A 24182-nucleotide genomic window follows, 5' to 3' on the forward strand; every position below is an offset into this window, starting at 1 on the left:
ACATGCCAGGACTGTGGGCTCCATCACTAGTCGGGAGCATGCAGGAGGCAGCCGATCAGTGACTCACCATTATTAATGTTTCTCTCTCTCTCCTTCTCAGTTCCTCTCTCAGAAATCAATAAAACATATGTTTTAAAAATAAATAAAATCTCTTGAACGAGCATCCATGTAATTCTTTGTCAGCTATATAATAGCTTTATGTCCCTTTCTTCATGAGAAGAGATTACAGGCACAATCTCTTCTAAATTCCTTAGTTAACACATTCATCTATAATGTATTACAAAATGTAGGGGAATTGTAAAGATGACTCCTAGCTGGGTGGTAGCACTTGTAGGCATTACACAGATTTGGATAAAAAGAAGGTCATCTATTTTATGATATTTTGACTTTCCATAAAATGTTCTGACTGTTCATGAAATGTATTTACTTTGAGGTGTAGCAGTTATATTTTAACTTTCTGATCAATTTCTCTTGGACATAAGCATGAACCATGGTAAAAGGGATCAGTCATTTGAAAAGAAACACTGCTCCACCAGGATGCCTACGAAGTGGATTTCCGTTCTGCTGCTGCTACAGCTGAGCTGTCACATTCGCCCTGGGTGGTGTGGAAAGGTGCTGGTGTGGCCCACAGAATATAGCCATTGGATGAATATGAAGACAATCCTGGATGAACTTGTCCACAGAGGCCATGAAGTGACTGTTCTGACATCTTCAGCTTCAATTCTTGTTGATCCCAATAAGGCATCTGCCATTAAGTTTGAAATTTTTCCTGCATCTTTAACAAAAGATGATTTTGAGGATGTTATCATGCAGCTGATCTCTAAATGGACATATACGCCAAAAGATACATTTTGGACTTATTTTTCACTAACACAAGATATGATTTTGGAATATTCTGATTATATTCGAAAGCTCTGTAAAGATGCAGTTTTAAACAAGAAACTTATGACAAAACTACAGGAATCAAGGTTTGATGTCGTTCTTGCAGACGCTGTTGGACCCTGTGGTGAGCTGCTGGCTGAACTACTTAAAAGACCTTTGGTGTACAGTCTCCGGGCCTTTCCTGGTTATAAAATTGAAAAGTATACTGGAGGACTTCCATTCCCTCCATCCTACGTACCAGTTGTCTTGTCAGAATTAAGTGATCAAATGACCTTCATGGAGAGGGTAAAAAATATGATATACGTGCTTTATTTTGACTTCTGGTTCCAAGCATTTAGTGAGAAGTGGGATCAGTTTTACACTGAAGTACTAGGTAAGTCATGTCTTTACTTGGTAGTATAAACTCCTAATTTTCTTAGAGCCTTGAAAGGTGAGTATGCATAAGTATTAAGTCAGAGAAATTTGTCTTTTATAAGTAAATTATAAAATAAAATTATAAAATGATCTCATTCTCACAAATATAGAAATGCTTAAATCATAGTATCATTGGGGAATTGCTTCCTCTTATATGGTTTAGTTTGTTTTAAAAATTGAACTATTTTCCATGTTACTTGAAGGATTCTCTAGTAGAGAGAGAGAGTGCTCTATCCCAGACTCAGGAACCTATCATTTGAGGTTTCTAATGACTTCATATCCCTTCACTAAGTACTTACAACTCATCTGTTCAAACACTAAAATTTTCTTGAAGGGTGGATACGTAAGTCAGTAAACTGTACTTTGTGAAATCTCTCTCTTTATTAAAGACAAAATGAGCCAAAATTAAGAGTGAGCACATCTATTACCATGCTTTATGAAAATATTCCAGCTTTTATTTGCAAATATTTTTATTAATGCACAAGTATTTTTAAGCTCCTAAAATGAACCAAATGCAGTTATAGTTCCAGGAATTGAGCCACACTCTCAAAACCTCAGGTTTGAGGAAATCTAAGATCAAGGGGATAGCTTGGTAAATTGCAGAAACTAGACTAAATAATCTAGGGAAAAGTCTTCCCATGGCCATAACAGAATTAATTTACTGAGGAGTTGAAGTCATTGCTTACATTTGCATCTGCTACTTTTGCAGCTTAACAGAGTAAACAAATGCATGTTTAATTCTATATTGGGTTAAGTTTAATCATTTTCTATGATTTGAATGTCTTGATGTGATGTTAAAGAAGACTCTTTATTGTTCATATATATAAACAAAATAATATTAAATATGTATATTATATAAATATGTTCTTGTTCTGAAACTACAGACACTTTAAACATCTTTGGCTACATTATTCCAAACTTTTTGTTTTTGTTTGTTTGTTTGTTTGTTTTTTTCAGAAAACTAAATGGTATATTTACATTACAATATTCTCATTTTCTCTAACTTTTGTTTGTTGGGTTTCTTCCTTTCAGGGAGACCCACCACATTATTTGAGTTAATGAGTAAAGCTGAAATGTGGTTCATTCGAAGCTACTGGGATTTTGAGTTTCCTCGCCCGCTCTTGCCACATTTTGAATTTGTTGGAGGCCTCCACTGCAAACCTGCCAAACCTTTGCCTAAGGTAAACCTATCCATGTTTGTTTTACTTTGTTTACTTTGCATTTTCAGAAGGAATGATTCTGTGTTCTTCATTCAGAATGTCTTATCACACTGTGAGTAATATGGGAATCTGGGTAAAGTGACCTGCCAATTAGAAACTCATATTTCTATACCGTTTCAAGAATCTGAATGACATTATCATGACGGAATAAAGAATTATACTTGGGAGACTTTGGAAATAGGGTCAGTTAAATTATGGTCTTCATTATTCAACACATAAAAAGGTATCACCCATTAATTCAAAGACTAATTTTAAAGTGACTAGCATCGTGCAAGGATAAGTAATAGATATGCACAGGAGAAGTGAACACACAGATTTTGGTCACACACATCAGGTATTCTACTTGCAAAGATATAATATAAGCAAGTAATAAGAATAGTGTGAAAAGAATTATAATAAAAATAAAACCTAAAGGTACAATAATGCTAGAGAACATCCCATGGTAATGGATCATAATTCCTCTGGCATAATTAACCATAAGACATGTCTTATTTTTGTTCCCCTTCAACAACAAAAAATGTGTTATCTGTTCATGAACAAAAGTGCCTGTGTGGAAGTTTGGGGATCCAGCATCATATGCCAGGGGACCTTAGAAGAGTCTTACCCACCTGCGCATCGGGTAAGAGGCAGAAAGACTCCAGTACTGGCTGTGATACCTACAGGATGTTGAGAATTGGTTCCAGGCCTGCTAGCTGCAGCCTCGTAGCACCTACAGAGCCCTGACTTGGGCGGTCACCTGTGGATTAGGGAGCTCTTGTGGAAGTCCAGATTTCTAAAAGAGAAGTTCAGCACTCTGTTGGAGCACAAAATATATGAATTTAAAGGCACTGCTATGGGTGAGAAGAAAGCTTGATTTTGCCAGCATCATTCCTCCTCCAAGTCAGCAAAGTTTAAGGCTAAAGAAGGCCTGTGATTTCTCCCACAGCAGATAGGGAGAGCCAGTGAGTGGATGCCGAGCTTTCCCGAATGTTCAGGATGCTTCTAAAGGGCTCATTTCTCTCTCACAGCATCCAGAGTACTAAACTGGGAGCGCAGTAACTGGCAAGAGGAAGCAGATCAGGAGAGTGGCATATAAGATTACCAGAGGGCGTTAAAGAGTCAGGGTTCCGCCCGATTGCATCTGTACTCCATCAGGAAGCCTGACCACAAGCCAGGAAGAAAACCTCTCTTGCAGACTCTCCCAGCTGGCCTGAGGGCGCCAACAGTGAGCTGCATTCCAAACCCATACTTCCTGCCCTCTGTGGACAGCTCAGTGTACAAGCTGCCTAGGGCAGCAGCGAGAGCAAAATTTGATAGAAAGCTAGGGAGCAAGAGCAGATGCAGGACAGGGTTTGGCCAACCAGAGAAAGAAACCACAAACTTAAGCTGTAGCACCACCTTCAGGAGAAAAACGGGGAGGCTATCAGCATCTGGCCTGGTGCTTTATAGGATGGAGAGAAGACATAGGGGCTTAAGAATTCTCCCACAAGAGGGAGCAAGAAGCACAGAGCAGGCATATTCACACAAGGCCTGAAGAAGCCTTATCCAGGGCAGTACTGACAAGAGGTACTTCTACCCTGAAAGTAGTAAAGGTAAGTAGGTGACTGCTAATTCAAATGCAAAAACAGCAAAGCAAACTCCAAAGAACATGAAAAACCCAGGAAACATTAGATTACCAAATACAATAATCCCCCAACAACCAAACAGACATGGAGATATATGATTTACCCCATAAAAAATCGAAAATAGCTGTGATAAAGAAACTCAATGATCTTCAAGAAAACACAGAACCTTGTGCACCGTTGGTGGGAATGTAAAATCAATGCAATCACTATGAAAAACAGTATAGAGGTTTTCAAAGAAATTAAAATTCAGCTACCATTTGATTCAGAAATCCTACTTCTGGGTATATATCCAAAAGTAAGAAAAACAGGGTATCAAAAATATATCCATAATCCCATATTTATGGTACCATTATTCAAAATAGCCAATAAATGAGAACAACTTAAGTGTGTGCCAAAAGATGAATGGGTAGAGATGTGAAATACACATACACACACACACTCATTAAAATAGTGTTCAGTCATGAGAAAGAAGGAAATCCTACCATTTGGGACAACATAGATGGACCATAAAGGCATTATGTTAAGTAACATATGTCACACTGAAAAAGGCAAATAATATATTATATCACTTATATGTGTAATCTAAAAAACGGCAAATTTATAGAAACAGAGAGTACAAAGGTGATTACCATGGACTGGTGGAAAGGGAATGGGTGGTTAAGAAGAAGTTTGTCAAGGTTACAAACTTGCAACTCAAAGATGATTAAGTTTAGGAGATATAGTGATTATATCCAGCAATACTCTATAATATACTTGGAAGTTTCTAGAGACTAGATCTTAAATATCCTCACCACACACACACAAAAAGATAATTATGTGACCTAACAGAGGTGTTCACTAATGCTAAGGTAGTACTCATATTATAATATATAAATGAATCAATTCAACACACTGCATACCTTAAACTTACAGAATGTTATATGTCAACTATATCTTAATATTTTAAACAAAAGCTTGAAACAATGATTAGAATGATAAAGTAAACATTTTATGTTAGAAGGGTTAGGTCATTATTTTTCAGAGAGAAAAAACAAGCAAGCAATTTAAAACAGAAAAATCAGGAGGGAAAAATAGGTGAGTAGGAAGTTTGGGCCAGATATCCATGAAATTTTGGTTCCTTACATATTTGGGGGCAGGGCAAGGGATGGGTAGAAGGTACATTGAGCAATTTGGAATTTTTCTAGTACAAAAAGTAATAAAATTTAAAAACTGATAATGATCAGAAACTACAGTGAGAATAATTCGGAAACAATTCCAGATGAACATGACTTCACTAGGAACTTTATATACATTGAACTGAGCTACTCAAGAGGGTGACCAGATCTCGGCTGCAGAGAGCCCAGCTGTACCTCCCTCACTGTGGGGAAGGTGCTCCCCGGGAGACTCAGTGAGGTGATGACGAGGGCCTCTCACAGCTAGTTACACATAGCACATTCTACTGCAACATCCATTTCAGAACAAAAGGTATCATAAACAAGCCAGAAACATGGTCACTCAAATTAGTAACTATACAAGTACAATTCTGGATTACAAATAGGATTCTTAGGGCCATTTCATGGATATTCCAGACAGTAATACCAGACTCAGTGATTCTCCACTATATAAAAAGTGATGTAGGGAAAGAAGTCCAAGATGTCAGTATAAGAAGACCCTGAACTCACACCCTCCCATGAACACACAGACTATATAGCTACAGGTAGAGTATTTCCTCCTGAAAGAACAATTGAGGGTTTAATGAATAGCTTCTGCATAATAAATGAGAGAGACTGGATAAAGTTGAGAAACTGCAAGAACTCTCCAGGTTCTGGGGAAACTCTTTGGCATTGGAGGTGCCAGTGAGTGCAGATGTTTACATTCTCTTTCCACAGATAGCATGGGCAGGAATTCAATTCAAGTGCTGCATACCACCTGCAAGGCCACCACAGCATGCCCTAGGAAACTCACCCCAAACCCACTCCAGGCTCATAGAGTTTAACTGCCATGGCACTGCTCAAGCCACATGCCCCTGGCTGCCCCAAACCCAGGCAGCCAGCCTAGTAGGGTTCCCCTGGAGCTGTGCATCCTGGGGAAATTGGCCCATGTCTGTCTCAACTGTGGCTAACCCATGTGCAAGGAACCCTGGTGCCTCAAGCAACCACTTCAACTCCAACCAGCCTGCCAAAGCCACATAGCACACATAGACTACACAGAAATCATACCTACACAAAGCCACTCCATCAAGCTCAGGGGAGTAGCTGTTTCATCTAATTCTTAGAAACAGACACAGAGAATAAAACAAATGAGGAAACAGCCATATGTCCCAAATGAAAGTACAAATAAAACCTCAGAGGGGAAAACACACTAAAGAAACAAAGATAAGTAATTTGCCTGATAAAATATTTAGTATAATGGTCATAAAGATGCTCACCAAACATGACAAAGAATAGAGGAACACAGTGAGAACATTAACAGAGTTACACAATGTTAAAAAAAGTCTGAACTAAAGAATACAATAATTAAAATGAAAACAATATGCTAGAGGAAATCAACAGCATAATAAAGAATGGAGAAGAATGGGGTAGCAACTTGGAGGACAGAATAATGAAAATCACCAATCAGAGCAACATAAAAAAGGGAAACATCTTTATAAAGAAGAATAGTTTAACAGACCTCTGGAACAACATCAAGAGTATGACCACTCACATTATAGGGGCCCCCGAAGGACAAGAGAGAGAGAAAGGGGCAGAGGAGCTACCTGAAATAATAATGTGTAAAAGCTTTCCTAACCTGGGGAAGTAAACAGGCGCCCACGTCCAGAAGGTTCTGAGAGTCTAAAAAAGATAAATCCAAAGAGATCTACAAGATATGTCATAATTCAAATGACAAAAGATAAAGAGATGACACTGAAGACAGCAAGAGAAAAACACAAGAGAAACCTCATAAAACTATTAGCTGACCTATAAGGGAAAAGTTACAGGCCAGAAGGTAGTAGCAGAATATATTTAAAGTGCTAAAAGAATTGACCTACAACCAAGAATACTGTACCAGGCAAGGTTATCATCCAGCATTAAAGCAGAGATAAAGAATTTCCCAAACAAGCAAAAAATAAAGTTCATCACCAATAAACCAGCTTTACAAGAAATGCGAAAGGGCCTTCTTTAAGCAAAAAAACAAACAAACAAAAACCCCCCACAACAAACAATCAAACAAAAATGCCATAACCAGAAATAAGAAAGAAGCCTCACTGGTAAAAACAAATATGTAATAAACACAATGGATCAGCAATTTAAAACCTAGTATAAAGGTTCAAACACAAAAGTAGTAAATTAACTATAACTACAATAACTATTTAGGAGATACACAGCAATAAAAAGATGTAAAATATGATGTCAAAAACAAAATATAAAGAGGGCAGTAAAAATGTACCTCTTTTAGAATGTTTTGAACTTGCATGCATATCACCTTAAAATAGACTGCTACAGATATAGATCAATATATATATGAACTCCATGGTAACGAAAAACCATAAATCTACAAAATATACCACCCAAAACAACAATAACAACAAAGAACACCCCCCCCAAAAAAAAAATCAGCAAACTAAGGAAGAGATCAAGAAAGAAAGGAACAGAGAACTACAAAAGCTACCAAAAAAACAATTACCAAAACGGCAAAAAGTACATAACTAGCAATAATTACTTTAAATGTAAATGGACTAAATGTTCTATTAAAAATGCATAGGCTAGCCCAGCCAGGTGTGGATCCACTGTTGAGCATTGACCTATGATCCAGAATATCGCGGTTCGATTCCCAGTCATGGCACATGCCCATGTTGCGGGCTCGATTCCCAGTAGGGGAGGTGAAGGAGGCAGCCAATCAATGACTCTCATTCTATCTCTCTCTCTCCCTCTTCTTTCCTCTCTCTGAAATCAATAAAGATATATTTTTAAAATGAATTATAAAAAAATACATAGGGTGGTTGAATGGATTAAAAAAAAAAGAGCCATCTGTATGCTGCCTAAAAAAAGAGACTCACTTCAGATTGAAAGACACAGAATAAAATTAAAGATATGGAAAAAGATGTATCATGCAAATAAAAATGAAAAGAAAATATTGGGTAGCAATAGTCACATCAGACAAAACAGAGTTTAAAACAAAGGCTGTAAAAAGAGGCAAAGAAGGGAATTACATAATAATAAAGAGGTCAATCCAAGAAGAGAACATAACATCTTGTAAACATGTATGTACCCACAATAGGAGCACCTAAATATATAAAGCTAATATTAACAGACATATAGGGAGAAACTGACAGTATTACAATAACAGCAGGGGAATTTAACAACCAACTTCCATTGATGCATAGATCATCCCAACAGAAAAATCAATAAGGAAACAATGGCCTTAAATATCACATTAGACCAGTTGAATTTGATATTTCAAAAACATATCCTCCACAAATTGCAACATATACATTCTTTTCAAAGGCATATGGAATATTCTTCAGGATAGATCATGTTAGGTCACAAAACAAGTCTCAATAAATTCAAGACGGAAATGATATCAGGCATATTTTCTGATCACAACTAATGAAATTAAAAATCAACTAAAAAAAGAAAACATGAACACATGCAGACTAAACAAGAGTCTACTAAACAACAGGTGGGTAAAAGAGGAAATCAAACAGAATATCAAAACTACCTTGAACCAAATAAAAATTAAAACACAACTTTCCATAATCTATTGGATGCAACAGTGGCAGATCTAAAAGGGAAATTCATAGCGATAGAGGCCTACCTCTTAAAAAAAGAAAATGCTGACCTAACAGGTTTGTCTCAGTGGTTAGAGCATCAGCCCACAGACTAAAGGGTCCCAGGTTCAATTCCAGCCAAGGACACGTACTTCGGTTGCAGGCTTGATCCCTTGAGCGCAGGAGGCAACCAGCCGATGTGTCTCTCTCACATTGATGCCTGTCTGTCTGCCTGTCTCTCTTTCTCTTTTTTTCTCTCTCTCCCTTCCACTCTCTGTAAAGCAATGGAAAAGATATCCTCAGGTAAAGATTAAAAAATAAATAAAAAAGAACTCCCGAGGATCCAAAAATGGCAGAGTGGGTAGAAGCTACACTCACATCCTTCCAAACTGGAATTAGAACTAAATTATAGAATATTCATCTTGAATGACTAGCTGAAAAAAAGACTTATAACCGAGTATTTACAAAAGAAGCCACACTGAGGCTGGTAGGAAGGGCAACGATGAGAGAAGAGCTGGCCCAGTCCCACAGGCGGTGGCTGAGGTTCCAGAGGGATATTTCAGGTGCAGGGGGTTCCTCCTGAGAAGCATGGGGTCTAAACACCAGCCTGGGTTCCCAATACCAGAGTATAGGCACCCACATAACATCTGATTGTGACCAGCAGCAGAGTTTCTATCCACCAGGGAAAGATGGTAGAGACGCAGGCACTCTCTTAAAGGGCCAAAGCACAGAATTTATTTTGCTGCCACTCCCCCTGAGCTCTGGTGAAGGAAAGGTGGGGCAGACTAGAATTGAATGAGGAGAGTCTGGGGTTTGTGGCTCTGGGGAGGAAGCTGAAGGGGCAACTGCCAGGATTCCTGTGCTAATTCATTCTCCAATACCAGAGTCACCATCTTTCTTGGGTGGAGTACTCCCCCCTACAGCATCAGCCTGGGGGAAAACAATAGCCCCACTCTCTGGATTCACCCTCACCTCACCCTGTGGAGCTTACACCCTGCTAAAGAGTGGCACCAGACGCTCTTTCAATGACTGAGCCTAACAGGTAGCTGGCAAGCAGAGGCAAGCAGATTTCATGGGAGTGCTTTGGGAGTTTTGCTGACCTGCCTGCTGGCCTGCAGCAGAGTCCCTCTCAAGAGGCCAAAAACCAAATCTCTCAGTGGCCAGCTTCAGACAACAACAGAGCAGGTTCTGATAAGCTTCACAAGCAGCATATCAAAAGGGAGATCACAACAGGCACCAAAACCTGCTGGGGCAAATTTCACTTCATGGGGTCAGCACCTGCACAGCAGCTCACATGCCATGGTTGGAGTTGATTCCCACAATCAGGCAGCCTGAGGGTCGATCCCACACATGAATTGGCCAATAGCAATCAAGATTCAATTACAACAGAAGGGCCCACATAACCCACACAAGGAACATTCTCAGAGCACTCAGCTTGCATGATCAAGGAGACTGTACCACTGGAATCCACAGCACACCTACTACATAAGGTCACCCCACGAACACTGGGAGTCAAAGAAAATTGATCTAATACATAGAAACAAACACAAGGAGGTAACAAATATAGGGAGACAAAGAAATAGGTTCCAAATGAAAGAACAGAAGAAATCTCCAGAAAAAGCCATATAAGAAATATAAAACCTTCAATGAATGAACCAGGAAGAAGCATAAAAACTGAACAGATCGTGCTCGCTTTGGCAGAACATATACTAAAATTGGAATGATACAGAGAAGATTAGCATGGCCCTTGCAAAAGGATTACATGCAAATTCGTGAAGCGTTTCATATTTTTAAACTCAAAATGGATAAAAGACTTAAACGTAAGTCACGAAACCATAAAAGTCCTGGAAAAAAACATAGGCAGTAAAGTCACAGACATACCACTTGGTGGACTTTTCACTGATACATCTCCTAGGGCAAGAGGAACAAAAGGAAAAATAAACATATGGGACTACATCAAACTAAAAAGCTTCTGCACAGCAAAAGAAAACAGCATCAAAATACAAAGAAACCCCACGGTCTGGGAAAACATATTTGCCAAGGATGCATCTGATAAGGGGCTAATTTCCAAAGTGTACAAAGAACTCACACTACTCAGCAAGAGGAAGACAAACAACCCAATTAAGAAATGGGCAAAGGACTTAAATAGACACTTCTCCAAAGAGGACATGCGGATGGCCAAGAGACACATGAGAAAATGCTCAACGTTGCTAAACATCAGAGATGCAAATTAAAACCACAATGAGGTATCACTTCACACCTGTCAGAATGGCTCCATCAACAAATCAACAAACGACATGTGCCTGAGAGGGTGCTAAGAATCCTGAACCACTAATCAGAAAGAATATATACACCTCTATGTTCATAGCAGCACAGTTTACAATAGCTAAGATCTGCAAACAGCCCAAGTGCCCATCAGTAGATGAGTGGATAAAAAAGCTGTGGGACATTCACACCATGGAATACTATGCAGCTGTAAAGAAGAGTCTCGTACCCTTTGGGACAGTGTGGATGGACCTGGAGAATATTATGCTAAGTGAAATAAGCCAGGCAGAGAAAGACAAACATCACATGGTCTCCCTTATATGTGGAATCTAAAGAACTTAATAAGCAGATGAATAGAATAGATTCAATGACATGGAAGCATGGATCAGACTGACGAATGTCAGAGGGATCTAGGAGGGCGGGTGAGTGGAGGGGGAGAGAGTAACCAAAGAATTTATATGCAAATATGCACAACCCAAGGACATGGGCAATGGTGGGGAGAGGGACGGGGGAGGGGGATGGGATGGGGTGGAATGGGTCATTGGGGAGAAAAAGGGACATCTGTAACATTTTAAACAAAAATAAAAAATAAATTTAAAAAAAGGAACATAGATTATTCATATTAACACTGAAAAAACAAACAAAAGACCTGAACAGACCAACTACTAGCAAGAAAATTGAAACAATAATAAAAAATTCCCAACAAACAAAAGTTCAGGACCCATGATTTCACAAGTGAATTCTACTGAACATTTAATTCTACCAAACAATTAATACCTATCCTTCTCAAAATAGTCCAAAAATATTGAAGAGGAAATAACACTCCCAGACTCATTCTATGAAAACCAATCTGATAGCAAAACCAGACAAAGGCAATACCAAAAAGAATTACAAGCCAATATCTCTGATGAAAAGAGAGGTGAATATTTTCAACAAAATATTAGCAAACTGAATTCAACAATATATTAAAGGATTATACATCATGTTCAAGTGAAATTTATTCTAGCAATGCAAGAATGGTTCAATATCCACACAAAAAATCAATGTAATACACACATCAACAAAACCACAGATAAAAAATTCTATGATCATCTCAATAGATACAGAAAAAAGTATTTGACAAAATCTAACATCTATTCATGATAAAAATTCTCCAAAAAGTGAGTACAGAGAGAACATACATCAACATAATAAAGACCGTATATGACAAACCCACAGCTAACATTATATTTAATGGTGAAAAGCTAAAAGCTTTTCCTCTAAGATCGGAAACAACACAGGGATGCCCACTATTGCCACCTTTATTCAATATAGTATTGGAAGTCCTAGCCATAGCAATCAGAGAAAAAATAGAATTAAAAGGCATTCATATTGGAAAGGAAGAAGTAAACCTGTCACCATTTGCAGATGACATGATGCTATATAAAGAGAACCCTAAAGGTTCCACCAAAAAAATTACTAGAACTGATAAATGAATTCAGTAAAGTAGTAGACTAGAAAATAAATATCCAGAAATAAGTCGACAAATAAAAAGTGTTGGCAAGAATGTGGAGTAAAGGGAACTCTTGTGCATGCGGCATGGTTGTAAATCAGTGCAGCTACTATGGAAAACAGTATGGATGTTCCTCAAAAAATTAAAAATAGAGCTACCATACAACCCAGCAATTCCACTTCTGGGTATTTATCAGAAAAAAAAAACAAAAAACACTAATTTGAAAAGATATATGCACCCCCTTGTTCATTACAGCATTAGTTACAATAGCTGAGCTCTGGAAGCAACCTTGGTATCCATCGATAGGTAAATGGATAAAATCCATGTGGTATATACATACCATGAAAAATTACTCACCGATATCAAAGGGCGACACCTTGCTAAATGCAACACGGATGAACCTAGAGGGTATTTTGTTAAGTTAAATAAATCAGACAGAGAAAACCAAATACCATAGGATTTTAATTCTATGTGTAATCTTAAAAAAAAAACACAGAAACAAACTTATAGATACAAATTAGAAACTAATGGTTGCCAGAGGAAAGGGGGTTGGGAACGGGGGGGGGGGGGAATAAGAGGTACATACTTCTAGTTATAAAATAAATGAATCACAGGAATGTAATGTACAGCAAAAGGAATAGAGTCAATAATACTTATAATAACTTTGTGCACTGAGTTGGCTACTAGACTTACAGTGCTTATCACGCAGTAAGGTATATAAATGTCAAATTACTATGTTGTACACCTGACACAAATTTAATATAGTATGTCAACTATACTTCAATAAAATTTTTTAAATGATCTAGGAGAAAACTTGGGAGAATTTGACAAAAATTAAGATGAGATATAAATTATTATAGAGCTGATAAAGATATAAAGTCATTCTAATCATAATGAACTTTTTCTTAGTATTCATAGTCAAATAAATAAAATATTAATGAATATACTACAATAATTCTTCAGAAAACCTGACAAGCATAAATGTAAGTAATTTGGTAGAACTACAATAAAGAAATAAAGGTGAGTTAAGATTCTGCTGTGTAGTCTCATTAAAAGAATACATATTATTAATTAGTAACATTATAAATGAAGAGTCTGGAGATATAATATTGTCTAAAATCATTTCCTCTTCAATACTGTGTACTGGCTCTATTTCACTTCTTCCTTATACACACACACACATTTGCACATGTATATGTAATAAAGGAATTCAAGCTCATCAACTGTATGTATACTGCAAAGGAACTGGGGGATTAGGTCTGTTAAAAACAGCCACTGATAAAAACAGAATGGAGGTTCCTCAAAAAATTAAAAACAATTACCATTTGGTCCAGCAATAGCACTTATGGGTGTATATCCAAAACAATGATATTAGAGCCCTGATGAGATATTTCTAACACCCATATTCATAACACTACCACAAGAGCCAAAAGATGAAATCAACCCAAGGGCCCACTGATAGATAAATCAAGAAACCATTAATACACACAATGATGTATTGTGTGGTAAGTGCCCTTGAGTCAGCTCTGACTCCTGAAAACCTTAGAAATGAGTGATGTTCACAAAATCCTAGTTTTAACAGCCCTCTCAGCTCTTTTAGACTCATGCCTATGGCTTCTTTTAAGGAGTCAATCCATCTCGTATTTGATGTTCCTCTTTCCTAATGCCTGTGTTTTTCCCAGCATTATTATATTTTCCAAGGAGCCCTGCCTTCTCGTGATATACCCAAAGAATGAAAGCATCAGTTTTGTGATTTTTGTCTCCAGTGAAATTTCAGGATTAATTTGCTCTAGGACCCACTTGTTTGTCTTTTTGGTAGTTCGGGTATCTGTAGAAGAATATTACTAAGCCTTAAAATGGAAGGAAATTCTAACACATGCTATAACATAGCTGAATCTTAAGGACATTTTGCTAAGTGAAACAGGCCACTAACAAAAAGACAAATACAGTATGATTTCACTTATGTAAGGTATTTAGACTAGTCAAATTCATAAAAACAGGAAGCAGGAGGATAGCTGTCAGGGATTGGTGAAAAGGGAAAGGGAGAATTACAGTATAAAAACTATACAGTTCCAATTTGCAAGGAGAAAAAGTTCTGGAGGTGGCCTGCACAAAGGTAAGAATACATATACTACTGAACGGTATGCTTAGGGTTGGTTAAGAGGGTAACTTTATATCTTAACACAACTGAACATAACAAGCACTGTTAATAACTCCTTATAATACTTAATTTTCTCTCTTTACTTGTTTGTAGCAATCCTTTCAATAGTGTTCACTGTGCTGTTGCTCTTTTGTGATGGTTAAATTCTTCCCTCACAGGAAATGGAAGAGTTTGCCCAGAGCTCTGGAGAAAATGGTATTGTCGTGTTTACTCTGGGGTCAATGGTCACTAACATGACGGAAGAAAGTGCGAATATGATTGCATCAGCCCTTGCCCAGATTCCTCAAAAGGTTAGATAAACTACCTTAGAGTAGAAAACTAATGAGTGTGTTAACTCTGTAAAGCGTCTCGGATTACAGAAATTGCTACATGAAAGGTAAACTATCATGATAGCTCCAATTTATCTCAGATATCAATTTGAAAAACACAATACCCATGGCAGGTGCTAAAGCAGTACAGAGAGTATTTCTGATGGACAATAACTTTGGCATTAACACTGTGATCACAAAGAAGCATATTTAAGAGGCATAGTGTGAAGTCTGGTGTTATAATAGTATCGTAGGCAGGTAAAGATACCACCAAATTCTATCTAGTCATTTGCTCCATTTTCTTGCAGGATTCCTAGGGTTCTGTAAACACTACAGAAGTTCTCAGAATGGAGTTAAATTTTAACAGTAACATTAAACGGGGAATGACAACAGCCTGAAAGGCATGACACAGTTCAGGCTTGACAGGTAATCCAGGCCTCTCTCAGTCTTCCTGAACTTGGGGTTAGGCCTATTCAGTGTTTCAAGGCGATATTCAGAGAAACGATGCCCAGGGCTCACCAAGCTGCACCCAGGGACCCAAGCCAGCCACAGTCATTTAGGGAAAGAGAAAAGGCAGCCTGTAAAAAAGACAGAGAAAACCTCCCTGGTGGCTGGGATCTGCTAAATTCTGAAGCAGGAAGACATAAAAGAAAGGCTGCAGGTGGGCCCAGCCCGCAAGGTGACCCAGTGTTTATAAATGGGCCCCAAAGCAACCCTCAGAAAAATTACTTCTCATGATTGAGGGAGAGGGAGGGAATATAAAAGAGTCCACCAGAAGCCAGCCTAGCACAGACAGTTCCAGACGCCCTCCCCACACCACACACTTCTCCATAAGGTAAGAGAAGAATCGATTATTCTAATACAGAGAATACCCTTGAAGTCCCTGGGCATTTCTGAACCACTTTCAGTTTCCTAACTAATGTAGCTCTCTCCTTATCACGCACGCTAATTGGCTGAGAACTGAAGTAATGTTAACACTCACACAGCAAACAGATGTATAATCCAGCTTAGTAGTGGACTTAGAAATTGCTTGACCATTTATAATTAATTAACCACATTAATCAGTGTTGTCAGTACACTGCGGCACATTCTGAAGTGCTAAGAGTCAATCGAATAAAATGCACCACCATCATCATATTTGATCTTTTCAACAGACAGACTATTATTTATGAAGTGCCAATGGGCTTTTCATTTCTACATTTTAAGACAATTTTCAATCCCGGCAAGGGTGATAATACTGGATTTATACAAAAATTACCACTTGGAAGTGGTGATTAACAAGTAGCTAAACATACTCATTAAACAGAAATTATTTATTTTTAATAATAAACTGTTAAATGGCATTTAAATTAAGTGATTTAATTCTCACAAAGAGCTGATTGCATTGATTTTGTAAATCATATGATGTAAGACTGCAATAAAGTAACTTATGAAAGTAGTGAATATAAGTAAAGCACTTCTCCATCATTCAAAAAGAAATAAACAGGTTAACATTAAATCTGGAAGATGAGAGCAGGTATAATAAATAGTTAAAATCAATGTGTAGATTATTAGTAATTTGCTGGGTTTTACACTACAATTATATGACTCCCTAAAAACTTTATCTGCATGAATTGGTCATGGATCATCGCATTTGTCGAACTCCTAAGTGTGAAACGTCACGGTTGCGCTCATTCGTGACTGAATATAAAAATAAGTGCAGGTCGCACGAGTGAGTGCTCCTGTTGCATCAGCATGTCATTGGGCCTCATTATCTGACGTGTCTGGCCCTCATTTCCTATCTGTAACAGGCAAGGCTTTACCCAGATGCCCCTGAATCTGTTTAGAATTCTAACATGATATAACTGTAGTTTGACTCAAGAAATATGTTACTTTCTTTACCCTAACAGGTTATATGGAGATACGATGGCAAAAAGCCAGACACCTTAGGGCCAAATACTCGGCTCTATAAGTGGATCCCCCAGAATGACCTTCTTGGTAAGATTCTGGAAAACACTGAAATCGGTCAGTTCAGCCAGAATGATAAACAGGTCACTAGGAAGGACATTTATTGAACATTTCTTACTGAAAACCTCAAAAATAAAAATTAAAAATGTCCCAGTATTTATGTCCTGGTCCCAGGGGAAAAGGGTCAGCTGTAACCGTTGGCATCTTATTTCACAGTCACGTTCCTTAGGGCCACAGACCACATGCCTTTGTTTCCTGTGTAACCACCCCTCGCAGAGCACATCTCTACACTTTCCCGATTATCTCCGTCTCCTATTCTCTCCTTACACCTATCCTTTAACCCACTGCCCCTGAAAAAGATCAGCTCCTCTTGTATTACCAGTGACTCTCCATTTTCCACTGGGAAAAGGCTCAGAATCTCCTTCGGAAGTAATAAGATATTTCATTATAAAGTGCAGCCTTTCCTTCCTCTGATTCCTGTGCCACTGCCATCCCCTTGCCTTCTGCCTTGACTTCTACATATCACACTCAGTGACTTCACTACTTTATTAAGAGAATATATTCTAACATGCCACACCACTTTTCTGTTTTACATGCTTTGTTTTTTTAATCCAGAATATTTTCTTTCAGTCTGTCCACTGGCAATTTCTATTCATTTTTGAGTCACAAGAAACACTTTGATCTATGAAAGCCTTCACTGTCTCTCCAGCAGACTTAGGTGCCTCTTCCTATGAGTTCAGAAAGACATTTTAATTCAGTCTGAAGTGCAGACCAATTTGTTACTAAATACGTTGTCTCTGTCAGTGCCTTTATTGCCCAACTCTCATTTTATTCCAAGACTTACAGTTCATAATTTGCTGAAATTCACCCAATCCTAGGTCATCCAAAAACCAAAGCCTTTATAACTCATGGTGGAACCAATGGCATCTATGAGGCGATCTACCATGGGATCCCTATGGTGGGCATCCCTATGTTTGCTGATCAACCTGATAACATTGCTCGCATGCAGACCAAGGGAGCGGCTGTCAGATTGGACGTGAACACTATTTCAAGTACAGGTCTGCTCAATGCATTGAAGACAGTCATCAATGACCCTTCGTAAGTATCACATATTTTGTAATAGATAGTATTTATCGATAAGTCTTTTACCAATGGTGCATATGAGTTACATCTTATATTTAATAGGCTAATTTTGACATTATTAACATGATTTAACCCATCTTAAATCTTTTTTTATTTTCAATCAGACATTTACTTCAAAATCATAAATTCTTTCAATTCAATACCTAAAATTTCTGAACTATAAGTCTCTTTACACTCATAAACTTATTTTATTATAATCATTTTAACAGATTTTATGAGATATTATTTACATACCATAAAATTCACCTGTTGAAATTATATTTTTCAAATATATGTAGTATAGTTACAGAGCTATGAAAGTATCACCATAATATAAATTCGGGACATTTTCATCATCTAAGAAAGACATATCATATGCCTTAGAAGTCACTTCCCATTCCCCTCCCCCAAGCCTCCATTAATCAACTTTTGGTCTCTACAGGTTAGGCCTTCTGGACATTTCATAACAACAGAACCATACAATGTATGGTCTTTTGGAACTGGCTTCTTTCACGTAGCATAATGTTTTTTAGTTTCATCCTTGTTGTAGCTTTGCACTGCTAAATAATATTCTATGATATGAATATAGCACATTTTATTTATCCTCTTATCAGTTTCTGGACATTTTGCTTGTTTCCAAGTTTGGCTATTATGAATATTGCTACTATGATTTTGTGTGAACATATGTAAAGAAGTAAAATTTAAACAGACTAAATCTTTCAAACACAAGTAATGTCTGAGTGGATTTTAAAAATTAACTACAGCCCGGCCGGGCGTACCTCAGCGATTGAGCATAGACCTAGGCTCCAGGCAACCAGGGTTCAATTCCCAGTCAGGGCATGTGCCCGGGTTGTGGGCTTGATCCCCAGTCGGGGTCATGTAGGAGGCAGCCGATCAATGACTCTCTCATCATTGATGTTTCTCTCTCTCTCTCTCTCACTCTCCTTTCCTCTCTCTGAAATCAATAAAGATATATTTTTAAAAAATAAAAACTAAATATACTATTTAGAAGCCATGCTAAATCAAAGTGTACAAGAAGACTGTAAGAAGATAGAAAAAAGATCTATTTCAACAGTGACCATAAAAGGATGTACCTATACTATTATCAGACACAGTAAACCAGAAGCACTACTAAAAGTAAAGATAAATACTTCATAATGATAAATAGTTAATCTTTCAAAACAATACAAATTAGTAATTGGTGATACCTATTAATAAATCCCCAAGTAAAAAAAACAGTAAAAGCAGACTAAAAGAAAGACCAAAATACACGTTTTTAATCATAATAGGATATTTTTAAAGATCTTTTTCTATAATATAAAAAAGCGGAAAAAATAAATATGTAAACAACTAACCAATTTGACATAATATACAAATGGTAGAGAACATATATTCTTTAACAACATTAGGAATAGTAATGGAATTGAACATTCATGCTGGGGCAAAACCAAGACTCAGTATTCAAAATTTTTTAAATTGTAAAGAGCATATGTCCATCCAGACTAGAATTAAATTAGAAATAAAAGAAAAACCTAAAGCAAAAAAACCTATAAACTTTGGAAATTAAGCAACACATTTCTAAATAATTCAGAGTCAATGCTGAAATCATAATCATACGTGCACCTTCCTCTCAGCAATTCCCCTTCTAAGTATATACACAACAGAAATGCATAAATAAGTAAACCAAAAAACATACAAAAATATTCACATCAGCATTACTAGAAATAGCTAAAAAAAAAAAAAAACCATCTAAATGTCCATTGAACATTAGGAAGCAATAACCTGTGGCACTGTCATGCATTGAATACTGTACAGCCATGGAATTAACTACAACTGCTATAGAAAAGATAAAAGTAAGAATTACTATATGATTCCAATATATAAACAAGAAAAACTAATCGATGGTATTAAAAGTAATGATAGCAGTTAATTTATGGAAGGGGTTAGTGAATAAAAGTCCAAGAAAATGTGGACTTTTAGTAGCTTGTAGTATCCTATATCAGTATCTAGGTAGTAGGTACATTGGTATATTTACTTCGTGATAATTTACTAGGTAATTATGAAATTTTGAGCTGTTTACTTAGGATATGTGCATTTTTCTTATTTTTTAATACTGAAATTAAGGGTATACTTTACAAAATGTATGTTTATGTTCTGAGGAGGCAGCAAGTGATACTCAAAGACTGATTTCTGTCTTTGCTAGGAATTTATACAGCACAGGTTCATGTGGGAATTAGAATAATTTCACAAGTCAGTAGCATACAGGATAATATCTCTTCAATAAGCCACATAAAGAAATAACACAAACCAAACAAATAACTGGTTAATCACACTCTTGTTCCTGGCAAAGGGAGAATAAAGTCCAAATTTAATAAAGAATCAGTGACCAACCAAGAGCTGATTTCCAGCTGCCAGCACAAAGGTAAAAGTCCCCCGCTGTGAGAGCAAGTTGCCAGGGAGCAAAGACACCATCGTTGGAAAGCTGGCCGATCTCTTTCACTGGGCTGCTTTGAGGGTTATCACCACTGTCTAAGAGACACATGTCACCAAGGGTCTCTGGAGAGCTTTTAGGTTAATGAAGAGTCACCCTGCCAAACCAAAACTCTCATACAGTCCTCACAAACTCTCAATATTTGTAGTCTAAATGTTTCCTTGCTATATAGTTGCTCCTCCACGTCTTTTTATCAATAAGCTCCTAGGGTGGCTGGGGAGGCCTCTGCTTATGAACAAACACCAGATGTAGAATGACATCCACATCCTCGCAGGACTTACTTCATTCTTGTATCAAAGCAACTTTTGTCTTTGTCTTAAACAAGTTGATTAAAACAACTTCACTTAACTCATAAACAAGTGGATTTGAAATCACATTAAACCAGTGCACTTGTATTTAGAAATCTAGGGATCAAATGGTGAAAAAAAATCAAAAACATAGAAGAAATGACTAGAGGTGCTATAAGTGTGACCAGGAAAAGCTTCTCTGAGACACGACAGTGAGGCCAAGGCCTCCATCAGAAGTTAAAAGCAGCCTTGGGGTGTTGCAAGAAAGACTTCTCCAAAAGAGGGACAGAGGAGACAGAACGTGCAAAGGTACTGAGGTGGAAACATACTTGGCAACTTCATTGAACAGCCAGGAGTTCAATGTGCCTAAAACAGAGTGTGCATAGGACAAAGTGACAGGAGAGGAGATTGCCAGGGGTCTGTCCATTGGCAAAATGCAAAATTCAATCTAGTAAACTTGAAGATCTAATTGGCTATTTTAAGCAATTCATGAATCAGGCAGTATACCATTAGCAACTAGGAGGGCTCTTAGAGGGATTGTACAAAATGGAAGGTTTGTATAGGAAGAGGTGTGTGGCAGGAGAGTTAGTAACAAAAGAAAAGGAAAGATTATTTTTAGACGTGGGCATCTTTTTCCAGGAAAGAAATGGCAAGGGTTTTGTTTTTTAAAAATATATATATATCTTTATTGATCTCAGAGAGAGGAAGAGAGAGGGAGAAAGAGCAATAGAAACATCAGTGATGAGAGAGTTGTCATTGATCAGCTGCCCCCTGCCCCCGACTGGGGAGAGCCCGCAACCCGGGCATGTGCCCTGACTGGGAATCGAACCTCTATCTCCTGGGTCTTAGGTCGATGCTCAACCACAGAGCCATGCCCTGCCAGGCTGGCAAGGGTTTTATCATGGAGATTGCCTCTTCTTCCTATTGGAGATGGAGAGGGTCCAAGTGACAGATTTTCTGATCATTGGTATTGATCAGAAAGTTCCAGACTGGTTGATTAAGGTTATATTTCTGGGAGAAGTTGAAATATCAGTTGAATCGGGTATTAAATACAGGTTTGGCATCATGGTCTTTTAGCAGGAGTAATGCCATTTGGAGCCTATGGTTTTCTCTTTAATACCATGTAGGGTCTTGTAGACCAAAAAAGGTTTGGAATTTATTCTAAATGGGCTGAGAAGCCAGATGGAAATTTTGACAGGAGAGTGTAATAATCTTATGTGCTTCAAAATAATTATCATTCTGGTCAGAAAATGGATAACAGAGTTATGAAGAGAAGAGTAGAAACATAGGGACTAGTGAGGAGGCATTTCTCTCGCCATCATACAATTCCTCTTTAAAAACTCCAAATGCATTGTCCTAAAACTGCATTTCACCGTTTGATTTATGTTGAACAAAGAAAGTCCAAACCTATCGAAAAATTTTTATAAACATTTATTTGAGCTAATAACTGAGGTCCAGAAGCAATATCAACAAATGAAAAAAACGCTCTTGAGAATGGCAGTTTGGCAGCTCTTTCTTTGCCTTTACAATCAAAGGAGAAGACACAAGAAATGTTACATGACATCCATTAGTAGATTAAGGAAGCAGGAGAAAGCAAAGTGGAGGTGGCCGGCGGGGGAGGTGCGGGGGGATCTCCAGGACTGGATAAAAAGTAAAATGGAGATACATACTTCTTTTACGTTGGTAGGTACAGAACAGTTAACATTTAACATTTATAGAAAATACAGCTGCCTTGTGGGCAACAGGAGAAATTTGTGGTCACTGTGCTCTGGTACTTGCGGTTATGCCTTCGAGAAATTACTCTGGCATTTCAAAGGTATATTATCCTAGATGCATTAGAACAATGGACAGGCTCATTTAAGCGTAAAGATTAGCCTTTCACTAAGGAAGCTAGAGGCTTGGGAAGAGACAACTGACAAGGACCTGCCCAGTTAGAAATTTATGATCAGATCATCTTGCGTGCTTATTTTGGGTCATGGAGCTTGTCAGGCCTGCCATGTAGCCCCTGTTTCATTCACATTTATAGCCCTTAAAATAACTCCTATCATTTCCTCTGCTAAAAAGATGTAATTTTCCCACCCTCTCTTCCATCTTCACTTTGTAAAATATTTGTCATCAGAAAATTCCAATTTAAAAGCTAAACTTTCTATGTAGACCCAAATGATATTCTTCTTCTGCAATTCTATGACATTTATTTGAAACACATGTATAACTCTTCAAAACCTTTCATGGGAATGATTTGCTTAAGCAAATTAACTTTTTCTAAATGTTGGTATCTTTGTGCTTCTCCTTTAGATATAAAGAGAATGCAATGAGGTTATCAAGAATTCATCATGACCAGCCCATGAAACCTCTAGATCGAGCAGTCTTCTGGATCGAGTTTGTCATGCGCCACAAAGGAGCCAAACACCTGCGGCCAGCCTCCCATGACCTCACCTGGTTCCAGTACCACTCTTTGGATGTGATTGGGTTCCTGCTGGCCTGTGTGGCAACTGCCATATTTGTCATCACAAAATGTGTTCTGTTTTGTTGCCGGAAGTTTGCTAACCCAGGAAAGAAGGGGAAAAGGGAGTAGTTGTTTCTGAGGCCTGAAGCTGATATGCCCCATAGATGGGACTCCTCCACTTTATTCTAGCACAATGAAGTTGTGATTTAAGGATCCCCTCTTCCTGTGACAAAATGACTTTTCACAATTTAGCTTCTCAGATCAAAATGTGTTTTCAAGTTACTACCTGCTTTAGAGTTATAAATATGTCACATCAAAGATAAAAACGTGAACGGGTGTCTAAAATGCAGCACACACTCAAACTCCCTAACAGCGAGCGCCCCTGGCAGACCTGAGTAATCAGCCACTATACTCCCTGCTGAGCCCAGAGGTAGCTCAGAATCCTCTCACAATAATGTCACAGGAAGCTGCTGCCACCTGGATTTGGCCCCTGAGGTGAAACCTCTGTGCTATCTGGTGGGTGCTCCATGAAGACAGAGGCTCGTCTGTGAGATCTTATCCCTAGGACCTAGCACTCTGCCAGGTACACAGTGGGCATTCAATAAATATTTATTGAATGAATTAATACCCCTCCTAGAACAGTCAATCACAGTAATAAACACAATGGCTCACTTTTTTAAAAGATGGGCTGGGCAGGGCTGCAGCATCAAATCTGAGTCCCAGATCTATTAAAAAAAAAAAGATAAAAACTTGTAAAAATTAAGACAAAAATAAAGCCATGTGGATAAATATTTAAATGTTATTCTAATTGCAAATT

General features: G+C 37.9%; 1 protein-coding gene and 1 non-coding gene across 4 annotated transcripts; both read left to right on the plus strand.

Annotated features, from left to right (window-relative positions):
• Positions 1 to 522: 522 nt before the first annotated feature.
• LOC107545856 (UDP-glucuronosyltransferase 2B31-like) lies at positions 523 to 23504 on the plus strand. 3 transcript variants are annotated; one of them, XM_087816640.1, is made up of 6 exons: positions 523 to 1255; positions 2329 to 2477; positions 14923 to 15054; positions 16962 to 17049; positions 17898 to 18117; positions 23215 to 23504. In XM_087816640.1, exons 1-6 carry the CDS (start codon positions 538 to 540, stop codon positions 23492 to 23494), a joined length of 1587 nt encoding a protein of 528 aa, XP_087672766.1. In that variant the 5' UTR covers positions 523 to 537; the 3' UTR covers positions 23495 to 23504. The 3 variants fall into 3 exon arrangements, with proteins under 3 accessions (XP_087672766.1, XP_087672773.1, XP_087672769.1); XM_087816647.1 differs by having other exon boundaries at positions 538 to 1006; XM_087816643.1 differs by lacking the exon at positions 14923 to 15054 and having other exon boundaries at positions 538 to 1255.
• LOC148094484 (U6 spliceosomal RNA) lies at positions 10532 to 10638 on the plus strand. Its single transcript, XR_015713695.1, has one exon. It is a non-coding gene; the product is annotated as a U6 spliceosomal RNA (small nuclear RNA).
• Positions 23505 to 24182: the final 678 nt, after the last annotated feature.

Source organism: Miniopterus natalensis, chromosome 1, assembly GCF_054644295.1.
Source record: "Miniopterus natalensis isolate mMinNat1 chromosome 1, mMinNat1.hap1, whole genome shotgun sequence".
NCBI lineage: Eukaryota > Metazoa > Chordata > Mammalia > Chiroptera > Miniopteridae > Miniopterus > Miniopterus natalensis.

Coding starts and splice junctions, on each gene's coding strand:
- LOC107545856 (XM_087816640.1), top strand. CDS start 538: ATGCCTACGAAGTGGATTTCCGTTCTGCTGCTGCTACAGCTGAGCTGT. Junction 17,050..17,897: donor CCCCCAGAATGACCTTCTTG/GTAAGATTCTGG, acceptor ACCCAATCCTAG/GTCATCCAAAAACCAAAGCC. Junction 18,118..23,214: donor ACAGTCATCAATGACCCTTC/GTAAGTATCACA, acceptor CTTCTCCTTTAG/ATATAAAGAGAATGCAATGA.